Source organism: Pyrgilauda ruficollis, unplaced genomic scaffold (genome assembly GCF_017590135.1).
Source record: "Pyrgilauda ruficollis isolate IOZ18807 unplaced genomic scaffold, ASM1759013v1 scaffold23, whole genome shotgun sequence".
Taxonomy (NCBI): domain Eukaryota; kingdom Metazoa; phylum Chordata; class Aves; order Passeriformes; family Passeridae; genus Pyrgilauda; species Pyrgilauda ruficollis.
In genome coordinates this window covers 694923-706205 of record NW_024522539.1, presented here as the reverse complement: position 1 = coordinate 706205, position 11283 = coordinate 694923, and the positions used below count along the sequence as shown (strand labels likewise).

At 43.3% G+C, this 11283-nt stretch overlaps 1 protein-coding gene across 2 annotated transcripts; it reads left to right on the top strand.

The window, feature by feature from the left end:
• The first annotated feature begins 231 nt into the window (after window positions 1–231).
• On the top strand, window positions 232–3563 carry CUNH15orf61 (chromosome unknown C15orf61 homolog). 2 transcript variants are annotated; one of them, XM_041468874.1, is made up of 3 exons: window positions 232–606; window positions 2891–3037; window positions 3135–3563. In XM_041468874.1, the coding sequence occupies exons 1-2, from the start codon at window positions 267–269 to the stop codon at window positions 3016–3018; spliced, it is 468 nt and encodes a 155-aa protein (XP_041324808.1). In that variant the 5' UTR covers window positions 232–266; the 3' UTR covers window positions 3019–3037; window positions 3135–3563. The 2 variants fall into 2 exon arrangements, with proteins under 2 accessions (XP_041324808.1, XP_041324807.1); XM_041468873.1 differs by having other exon boundaries at window positions 2891–3563.
• The last annotated feature ends 7720 nt before the right edge of the window (window positions 3564–11283 follow it).

Below are 11283 nucleotides of genomic sequence, written 5' to 3'. Positions count from 1 at the left end.
GCTCCTGGGGCTCCAGCTCCTTCCCAGCTCCGTTCCCTTCCCTGGACACGCTCCAGCCCCTCACCCTCAGTGAACCCCCCGAACCGAGGGGCCCAGATCGGGGCCGATTCCCGCTCCACTCCTGGGCCGCCGTCCCTCTCTGTTCCCGAGGCAATTCCTGCTCCATTCCTGGGTCCATTCCCGGGCAATTCCCGCTCCGTCCCCGCTCGGTTCCCGCCCCCGGGCGGCGCAGGCGCGCTGCGGGCGCAGGCGCGGAGCCCCGCGGGATGCGGGCGCTGCTGCGGCGGCTGCACGGCGCGGCCGTGGCGCTGCTGCTGTGGCGGGGCCCGGCTCCGTCCCCGGCCCGGCCCGCCGCCTCCGAGGTGCTGAGCCAGCACCTGCGGCAGCGCCGCCTGCCCCACTGGACCTCGTTCTGCGTCAAGTACAGCGCGGTGCACAACGACCAGTTCGGCCTCTCGCACTTCAACTGGCCCGTGGACGGCGCCAACTACCTGGTGCTGCGCACCGGCTGCTTCCCCTTCATCAAGTACCACTGCTCCCGCGCCGCCCCGCAGGACCTGGCGCTGCAGGACGCCTTCTTCACCGCCCTCAAGGTGCTCAACGCCGGTGAGTGCGGTCCGGGGCGGCGCCGTGAGGGGCGGCCTGAGGGGCAGCGAGCGCCGGGGGCGTCCTGAGGGGGCCGGGACGGCGGCTCGGACCGGGCAGCTCCGCTCCGAGCCCTCTCCGTCTCCTTTTCCTTCTCTCTTTCCCCTGTCCCTCACCTTCTCCTCTCTTTCCCCTGTCCCTCACTTTATCCTCTCTTTCCCCTGTCCCTCACTTTCTCCTCTCTTTCCCCTGTCCCTCACTTTCTCCTCTCTTTCTCCTGTCCCTCACTTTCGCCTCTTTCTCCTTTCCCTGTCCCTCACTTTCTCCTCTCTTTCCCTGTCCCTCACTTTCTCCTCTTTCTCCTTTCCCTGTCCCTCACCTTCTCCTCTCTTTCCCCAGTCCCTCACTTTCTCCTCTCTTTCCCTGTCCCTCACTTTCTCCTCTTTCTCCTTTCCCTGTCCCTCACCTTCTCCTCTTACCCCTGTCCCTCACTTTCTCCTCTCTTTCTCCTGTCCCTCACTTTCGCCTCTTTCTCCTTTCCCTGTCCGTCACTTTCTCCTCTCTCTCCCCCGTTCTCCTCTGTCTCTCCCGTCCCCTCTTTTTCTCCTTTCCCTTCTCCTCTGTGTCTTTCCCCCTCGCCCTTTCTCCTTACTCCTCTCTCTCCCCTTCTTTCCCTCTCCTTTCCCTCTCCGGCCCAGGAGTTCCGGGCCGTGGGCGCAGGCAGGGGCAGAGCCGTAGCTCGGCCCTGCCGGGGGCTTTGCCGGGTTCGTGTTGCTCTGACCGCTGTGACAGCCACGGATCGCACTGTTGGTATTTAACCCGCTCAGGCTCTTGGCAGGGAGCGTTTTCCAGCTGGAAATCCGCGTGCCGGGGAGGAACTTTTCTCCTCTGAGCAATTCTGAAGCGAAACTCTTTCAGGCAGTGTCTGGTGCAGGAATGGTCAGGCTGCTTGGATCTTTATGTGCTGCTGGAATAGAAATCCTTGTAATAAAAAAGCTTTATCAGCATCTTATTAATATAAAAGTAGATGTAGTTAAGTTTTGAAGTATGTTATTCCAGAACTTTGGCTGCAGATTCAATGCTTATTTAAATGCCAGTATGGACAGTGCCAGTGCCACAACATTTCATGCATTCTTTATTTTCATGTTTAATTTCTTAGATGTTTCTTTCTTTCATAAGTCTTCAGTGACTTTTTTTTTTTAAGACCGCTGCTCTTAATTTTTCAACCTTTCCAAACTGATGTAGTGAGAAAATATAATCACAAACATTGATTTCGTAATAGCACCTTTAAATCTGATTTTCCCTCCACCCAGTCACACCTTTGTTTTTCTCACAACTACTCTTCATGTTTCATATTTAAATGATTGGAAAACATGGTTAAAAAGGCAATTTATTTCCCTCAGAATCCTGCTTAAGCACTTAGCTTCAAGCATATTAAATTTGGTGTTTCCAAACTCAGGGCCTAAATCCAGCTCTGTTTTTTTCCTCTATAACAAACAGAATATTGTCTGTAATAGATGGATAAATTGGCAGTGCTAAAACATGTCACTTTAGATATATATATACATATAAATATATAAAAAAAATATATAAACCGTTTTGCCCATTGCAGTTCTGTTGGAGCTGGTAGTTTTGACTGCTGATTTTCCCCAGGGCAGCTTCATGTTGATCTATGGATTCACTGCCTGTTTTATTAATTTCTGCTCTGACATAGATTCCAGTAACTTAAGTGGATATTCTGGGAGTTTGGGTTTAGTATTTGAAGATATATATATATATATATATTTTTTCACTTTAGATATATATATACATATAAATATATAAAAAAAATATATAAACCGTTTTGCCCATTGCAGTTCTGTTGGAGCTGGTAGTTTTGACTGCTGATTTTCCCCAGGGCAGCTTCATGTTGATCTATGGATTCACTGCCTGTTTTATTAATTTCTGCTCTGACATAGATTCCAGTAACTTAAGTGGATATTCTGGGAGTTTGGGTTTAGTATTTGAAGATATATATATATATATATTTAATCAGTAGAAATCACATGTACATGGCAATGTTTCACTTCTTTCATGTTGTTCTCCTCCTGTTTTCTTTTTCTAATAATTCCTGCATATTGCTGCTTCCTGCCTTGTGTCAACAGGAAAGGTGCTAAGCACTGATTGCTGCATTTAAATAAAGACAAAATTTTTTTAAGGCATATTTTCCCTCTCAGTTCATTTTGGAGTCACCATTCCTCGCTCTGAACTTGCAGTTTGGATTTCACTCTGTGTGTGTGTGTAACGTGTTTTTATCTCTCCTCAGGCATCCCAACTTTACTGTATGGAATTGGCTCCTGGTTCTTTGCCCGTGTCACAGAGACTGTTCACACCAGCCACGGCCCAGTCACTATTTATTTTCTAAATAAAGAAGATGAAGGAGCCATGTACTGAACTGAATATCTGTCCTCTGGTGGGTTCTGTGCTGCAAATATCTGCTGCCTTTGACTAAAAACAACTAAAAAATTTGGTTTTTACACTGTGTTCTCATACTCATTGTCCTGTTTCAGGAAGCTGCCTGGACTTTTTGGTCATGAGAGATTTATTTTTGCAGAGGTGTGAAGTTGAAGAATTAGAATTTCTGAGGGTATGTCTGGAAGTCAGGGACTGGTGCTGCTGGACAAACTTGTGATCATTTAAAGAGATGCATTTATGAACTTAGAGAACTGAATTGTAGCCTGTGGGCAAGGAAACTGTGAATGCACTGACATTTTCAGAATGTCCTGAAAAGATAAAGCTGCTCAGGTGTAGGTCCTGTCTAGATATTTCATATTCAGTTAATTGTCACAGGTGTAACTGTGTCTGAATAAACCCTTGGCACTGAGTGGTCACCATCACCTGGAAGAGCCTTTGGGGAAAAAAAACCCACCTTAAAACAAATACAAAATGGCTGTATTACATTTCTTGAAATTATATTTAAATAAAATATCCAAAATATATTTGATGCTTGTATCTTTTGCAGTTCTTGAGCTCCAGATGTGTATTGTTATTTTTCTTTTGATTGCTTTATAGGTTAGTACAAAATCTAAGTGATGTAGAAGATTTAGCCCCTTGTCTTAATTAATAAATTGCTGGTATTTTTAATTAATGAGGAGAATGAGAAGAATACTACAATAATATCTCAAATTTTGGATGCAAAATAACTGATTTCTCCATTTGTAACCACGCACAGCTCTAGGCACAAACAATGACAAAATTACTTCGTATCAGTTGGAAACCTGGGAAAAAACCCCCCTCCCCAAAAAAAAAAAAAGCTTTTGGGGAGCTGTTTGGGTAGTGGAAATCTGGAATTAATGGAAGCAGGAAGACCTGTGCAGGATCTATTGCTGGTGCTGGGATTTAGTGCCAGCAGTTAATGCTGTCAGTTCCAAATCCCACAGCTGGTGATGGAAGTTGGTCATTCCAGTTCTCATGAGTCACAAAAGAAATGTAAAATGGGTAGGGGCTGCTTTGAAGGGTAATCACTTTTCCTCGATAAATGATTATCAAGCTATGACTGCAGTATAATGTCATTTAAATACTTTTTAACTTCATTCCAGATAACAGAAGTGTTTCCCACTTAATGAAGCAACACATGTGGCTTTTCTAAAAGCAGCACTAAACACTTTAATCAGAGAAGTGCTTGCACTGTTAGATTTTGGAGAATATTCTTGCCACAAGTTAAATGCCTCAAAGAAGCAGAGATGGCATTACAAGAACCCTCGTTAATAAGAAAAATTGCAGTTAGCATTTTCCTTGAGCTGATTTTCACTGCAGCCCATAAGTTTAAAGTCAAATACTGCTCATTCACTGCCACACAGCTCATCAATACCTGGCTGTAAAGGTTTAGGCTCAACACAAGGTTGATAAAATGGTTTTTAATTACCAGCCCATAAATACAGCTCTTCATTGGAGCTGCAGCTCCTCTCCCTGCAGCTCGTTTGATTTCTGATAATGGGCACTGCTGACTTTGCTTACCTGTTTTCCAATAACTGCAGCAGCACCCCCTGGCCCTGCAGTGATGGGCAGGGCTCCTTGGAGAACATCCCTGACAAACTGCCCTATTGATTGCTGCAATTCCGTGCTGCTTGCAGCATTAAATAGAGCCCTGATCTCTTGTTCAATGATCTCACTGTGTAACAATTAAGCAAATGTAATATTTTCTTGTATTACATGAAAATCAATGGACCTCTTGCTCTTAGGAAGTTGATGGTGCTAAAGGATGAACTGGGAGATGTCTGAGGGCAGAGTGCAAATATGGGATGGCTCATTCCTTTCATGAAGGCTGGAAATGGAGCTCTTGCACTTCTTCAGAGGGACAATGAGCTCTTTGTAAGGGGTAACGTGAGTTACTAAATCACGATGAAATCATTTTCATGTGTGACTATAAACCCAGCAGCTTGTTTTCAAAGGTACAACGTTTCTTCTGACTTCCACTCTTGTTTTGCTGTAAATATCAACTTCTTAGCTTCTATTTTTTATCACTCAGGTTTTGGCCTGAATGCAAGATATTGAAGGCCAGGAAGATTTGTACCACCCTGTCTCAAAAAATTCTGCAGCACTCAGGCATAGTTGATCCACAAGATGACCCTTTTGTCTCCTGACAGATTTGATTTGCTCTGCCTCCCATTCAAAACAAAGTTCAGTTCCCCCTGCAAGCCTCGCCGTAATTATCTCTTTGCTGATGTTTAAATGAGGGAGAGATGACGTCCCAGAGCTTTTTTTCACCTCCCTTAACTACTCCAGAGAAACGAAACCCCGAGGATCAGGTGGCTGCTCCTTGTAGCACCTTTTTAAATAATAATGATCCTCGTGGGCACCTGAAGCTGGAGGAGCTGCTGGTGTCACCCCTCGGCCGGGTCAGCGCGCTCGGGTGTCCCAGTTAAACTCTGCTGCTGTCAGTTAATGGGAAATGCAGCTGCTTTGCTGAAAGATCAATGTCCAATAAAGGCTGCACAATCAAATCTTGTTGCAATGATTGAGGTGCTTAATTGCCTTTCAAAGATAAGGTGGTAATCAACACACGTTCAGCTGATCTTTTTTACCGCTTCAATTACACTCTAATGGCAGAGCCAAGGCAGGATCTTTAACTACTTATACTTATTAAATCTTACGTGGCTTCTGAAAAATTACTTAAGCCACGCAATCGATAAAGCCCAGCTCTTAATTACTATATTTCACTTTTAGACCTTTTTGTATGCTTGATAAATGTTTCACCTGAGACTCTGTGGTGCTAATGAGTTACCCCAAGAAATGCCCTTTTCTGCTGCTGTCTCCAAATTGTGCTTTAACATTGGTGGGTTTGTCTGTTTTCCTGAAGTTTTGGGGCTGCTGATGCAGATGTGGTCCAGGCAGTTCGTTTTATTTAAATATTTTTAGATTTCATATCACTTGTTTTATCACCCGTTGATGAACTATGTGCAGGTGTACCCAGTTCAACACAAAGTTCTTAACTTTTTTCCCCATTCTAAATTAATTCTGGATTTAAAGATTGGATTTGAACTCCTAAATATTTATGATTAGTACTCTCATATTGTCTGAAAAAATAAGTTTTTTTGCACTTTTCCTGCTCCCCTCTCTTTCCCTGGAGCAATATCCAGAGCTTTTCTCCTGCTGACCTTCCATTGACTTGGGCAGAATTTAAATCTGTCCTCACCTTACCTTGTGTGTTGACCTAAATCTCCTCACAAACCATAATTATAGATCTCCCTGATGTATGTTATTATTATTGAATGAAATTTAGGTATTTTTTAATAGTTGAATGCCCTTAGGCCTCTGGTTTAGAGCAACTTTTCCTGAAACAAAGGGGATTTTGCTTCATGTATTATTTACTGTGGCCATTTAATTTATATTGGCTTTTGCTGTAACCCCTTAATCATGTTCACTACAGAAAAGTGAGTTGATAATTCTGAGAGTTGTCTTGATTCCTTTCCCTATTTCTGGAAATAGAAGCCATGATATAAATTTTGGGCTGTATTTTTCAGTTTAAATACACCTAAGAACAAGTGGCAACTTCAGCACTGCAGCCAGGGAATATAGAGTAAAAATTGTCACTAATATATTGAAGTTTGCTTGAAAGATTTATTTCTAGAAAAGAGTAAGATGTTGCTTTTGCATTTAAGTCCTAAAAAGTCGAATACAAACAATTTAAAGTGATTTTGAAAGTAATTGCATCACTTTAAACACAGTTTATGAGCCCTGTTGTAGTTCATTATAAAACCAATTTATTTCTTGCAGTGATATTAATAATCCTAATAGAATTAAAAGTGGAAAACATGATTAAAAGCAATCCTTCAGACAAAAACTCTGATCAAGGCAACTTTCAAGTTTAAAATGTAAATCTCAGATTAGAACACTGATTTTTGAACAAGATTACAAAGTCAAACCTATTTTTTTCCCTTAAAAGAAGAAATGCCATTAGATATGATTGTTACATGCTCAGTGATTCATGGGCCTGCTTACATACTTTGTGAGATATGAATTATTTAGGAAGAAAAATCACAATAATTTTGTTGTTACTCAAGAATTTATAGGTTGACAGAAAAACAATTATGCAGCCCCTGGAGCTGGTCTGAAGGGGTACAGGAGCATCATTAACCACACACAGCCCAACTGCTGGAGTTACCTTCTCACTGTGCATCACAGAATCTGCTTGCTTTCAAAAGTTATTAACCATTTAAAGCAAAAACGAAATATTTGCTAATTTAACCTAAATCAAGTTCACTGCTGTTACGTTTCAGTCTGAGTTGGGTTTACTGTGAAAAAAGAGCTTTAAAAGATCTGCTTGAGGCCAGTGAGTTTCCCTGTGAACTGCAAATAAGGTGAATTTATTTCCTGATATTTGGGTCCCAAAGAGTCCTTTCTTACTCCAGAGAAATGCAGAGTGCCTGGGAGGGGCAGTGGGACTCGGGTGGAAGTTTTAATGCCATTTTTAAGGAATCTGAATTTATCCCTGGTGCACTTGGTGAGTCTTTCCAGGAGATGCCTTTCAGGGAAGAATATCTTTAGAAAGCCTGGACACTGCTGACCTATTTTTCACCAGCCTGAGGGAATTCAGTTTGCTGCACTCACAGGCAATTGAAAGGGGAAAGAAAAGTGAATTTCACCATGGTGTGTTATTTATCAACACAGAAAGTCAGATATGAATATCTTTCCAAAAAGACAGGAAAATGTGTGCTCCTGAAACAACCATCAGGTGCCATTTTCTCTAGGAAACTGAGAATTTGTCCTTTATTTATAATTGCAGCCTAGAAACTGGTGCAGGGAGGAAGCAGGGATGATAAATTGACTTTGGTGAACCAAGGGCTGGCACAGAGATCCTGACTGCTCCAGGTGTGTTTTATACTCAATGTCTGAATTACAGGTAAGGTGGCACAGCACTGCTAACAGCAGATTTCCAAAATATCTTCATAGTTAAATGGGAATTATTTAGCCTGTTACTTAATAAATACACATTATTCCTAGGTCATACATTATTTACATATTATTTCTATTATATATTATTTTATTATAATAGTATATATTTTATTAAATCATTCTAATATTACACTATTATTTATATATATTATATTATTTTAATTAGAGCATATATTTTATTACAATATTATATATTATATATTATATAATATTTTATATATGTATATTTTATATATATATATATATATATATATATATATATATAAAATTACATTATTCCTAAGACATAGCTGGAAAAATTCTAGTAATAATGAGATTATTGGAGATGCTGAGTAGGATCCAGAATGAAATCAGCATTTTCTGTCTCTATCCTTCTGTGCCTCCTTTTATCCAAGGCGATGAGTGCAGGACTGGAGGAATTGGGAATCCTAATCTCGGGTTTAGTTCACTGCTGGGCATTTTCACCCATCCCACTCCTGAGAACGAGCTCCCACCTCCCTCCTCAGGCCAGGAAAAGCTGAACCCACGTCCTGCCACAGCAATATTCAAGAGCAGCGCCAGGGGAAGCAGCTCTTGCTTTCCTCCCTGTTCTTTTTACACAGTTCTGCTGGAGGGACCCAAAACTCCATTACAGGGTATTTGTGACAGAGCAAAAATAGAAAATTTCTTTTGCCGGGCAACTTCCTTCGCAGTGGGAATTAACCAAGTGATAACTTCTTTCCTTACTTTTGGACCAAATTATCCTGCTAAGCAAACCCCTGGGAAACAGCATTTTTCCATCCTCACGGAGACTCCTGCGAGATTCTAATGATTTTCCTCCCCTCCTGTGTCAGCATCCTGGAAATAAATATTTATTTCTTGCCGTGGCCGGCTCGGGATGCTCCCGGTGCTCTCCAGCGGCGCTGCAAAGCAGCAGAGAGCAGCAGCACACTGCAAGTGGCAGCTGCTGGCAGCCACCAAGGGAGCCTGTTCCCCCCTCACCAACAAAATCCTCAATTTACAGGAGTTGTGGGCTTCACCATCCTGCAATTAAAGCGGTGACACTCATTCCTTTGCGGATTTTGGGTGGCGTTCACTTGCGGGCGAACGATGATTTTGGAGATGTTGTTATAAATGTTGTGTTGTCTGCATTTAGTGGGGAAAATCAGGCTTTTAATTATTTAAATGATTTTTAACGGGGATTCTGGAATCCTTGTACTGGGAACTTGAGCTTGGAGATCCTTGGGCTACTCAAATGCAGAACTTCAAGAATATTTTGTATTAAAAAATCATGGATTGTGTTCTCGCAACACCAATTTTCCCCCAACATTAAGGAAAAATATAAAAATAAATATTGGTGACATCTCATAGCAAAACTTCTGCAGGATGATAAAATAAACATCAATGATTTGTTTCAAATGGCGTATTTCAAAGGAAAATTTCTGATTAAACTTGGGTTTTAAAGAAGAAGTCTGTGGCAAAATGAAACCTGTATCAATAAATATGTGCTCAATATGCTGTACTTCTTAAGATATAAAAACCCTTCAAGTTTGATTACACAAACCAGAATGGGGGATTAAGGTTGTGATTAGCCCTGGAAAATCGACGTAATATTTATGCAAATTTGGCAAATTGAGTTGGTTTTCCCCATAGTCTCATAAATGAAGAAGACATTTTAGAAAAACTGCAGGTCTATAGAAATTCCATCATTTTGCTTCCTATTCTTTAAAATTTAATAGAAAATGACTCTGATTGAAATGGAGCTGAGTGAGAGGTACACAGGGACTGCAGGTAAAAGGTTCATTTGAGCAGAAAGATGTCTGTGTGGGCACCACCAGTCCCTTAGATCCTTAGGAGCTGGGGCTCCATTAATTTTTAGTATAGGAACTAAATTATAAAGTTATTGAACAGAGAGAGAATTTATCTCTGTTAATGGCCATTGAATTTTTTTTTTTTCTTCCTAAAGCTCAAACAAAGTAGAATCCAAATATGAAGAAGCTTGAAGACGTTTCAGGAATTAAATATACCTCCCATTCCCCCCCTCTAAATTGATAAAATAACTCAAATAGTCCAGTTTGTCAGAGATGATAATGTGAGAGAGTGTGATAAAATGCATGGATCAATAGCCCACAATTGAGATTAATGCTGTTCTCTTAAAAAAAAAAAAAAAAAAAAAAAGTGGATTGTTTTATGCTGCAGAGCTGTGCGGAGCAGAGAGCTCTCCCTGTGACTTGTGGCAGTGAAAGGCTTGTTTTAAAAGCTGAATTTGGCGTTTTGTGATGGCAGAGCTGTCAAAACACTGTCTTTGTTGCTGAGGTGGACAGGGATTTTCTCTCATCAGGAAAATGGATCGTGGTTTGGACTGGGCTGATTTCAGCTGCATCCCTGCCACGGAGGGAACTCAGAGATGGCAGAATTGTACCTGGACATCAACTCCGGAGAGCTGGGACGTGGAGGATCCGCGAGGTGTGCGACAGTGCTGGCAACGGCCCCGAGCCCTTCCCTCACCTGCTCCTGCAGCTGTTGGGCTGTCCCAGAGCCCATCCAGTGCCCATTCCCAGTGCCCATCCAGTGCCCTTTCCCAGTGCCCATCCCAGAACCTGTTCTCAGTTCCCGTTCCCAGTGCCCATTCCCAGTTCCCAGTGCTCCCAGCACTCATTTCCGTACCCATTCCCCTACCCATCCCCAGTGCCCATTCTCAGTGCCCGTTCCCAGTATCCATCCCAGTGCCCATTCCCAGCACCCATTCCCCTACCCATGCCTAGTGCCCATTCCCAGTGCCCGTTCTCAGTGCCCATTCCCAGTGCCCATTCCCAGTTTGTTCCGCAGGGACACCGAGAAGGGATGGGCAGAGCCGGGCACCCCCGAGCCCCAGCCCCAGCCAGCACCGCAATTCCCTGCCCGTGTCCCCCAGTGCCACATTCGGAAATCCCTGGGCACTTCCAGGGGCAGTGACTGCCCCAGCTCCCCGGGCAGGTTATGGCAGCGCTCTGTTTGTGTTTGTATTTGTGTTTGTATTTGTGTTCGTGTTGTGGTGGGACAGCCCGGCCGGAGCATCCCCAGCCCGTCCCTCCGAACCCCCGGCAGCACCGGGGACTCTGCCCCGCTTCCAGCGGGAATCCCGGCCCGGCTGGATTCGCCTTTAGCTGCGCTTTTCCCGTCAAAACACAAGGCACAGAAAGAGGAAAGCAATTAACCGCGGGGCCGGGCCCGCCTCCTCCCGCCCACGGCGCCGCCTCCCCTTCCCCTTCCTCCTCCTCGTCCTCCTCCTCCTCCCGTCGCCGC

Bases quoted from the DNA above. Each gene is read 5' to 3' on its own strand.
- CUNH15orf61 (XM_041468874.1), top strand. From the start codon at position 267: ATGCGGGCGCTGCTGCGGCGGCTGCACGGCGCGGCCGTGGCGCTGCTG. The intron at 607-2,890 runs GTGAGTGCGGTC...ATCTCTCCTCAG, and splicing joins CCTCAAGGTGCTCAACGCCG to GCATCCCAACTTTACTGTAT.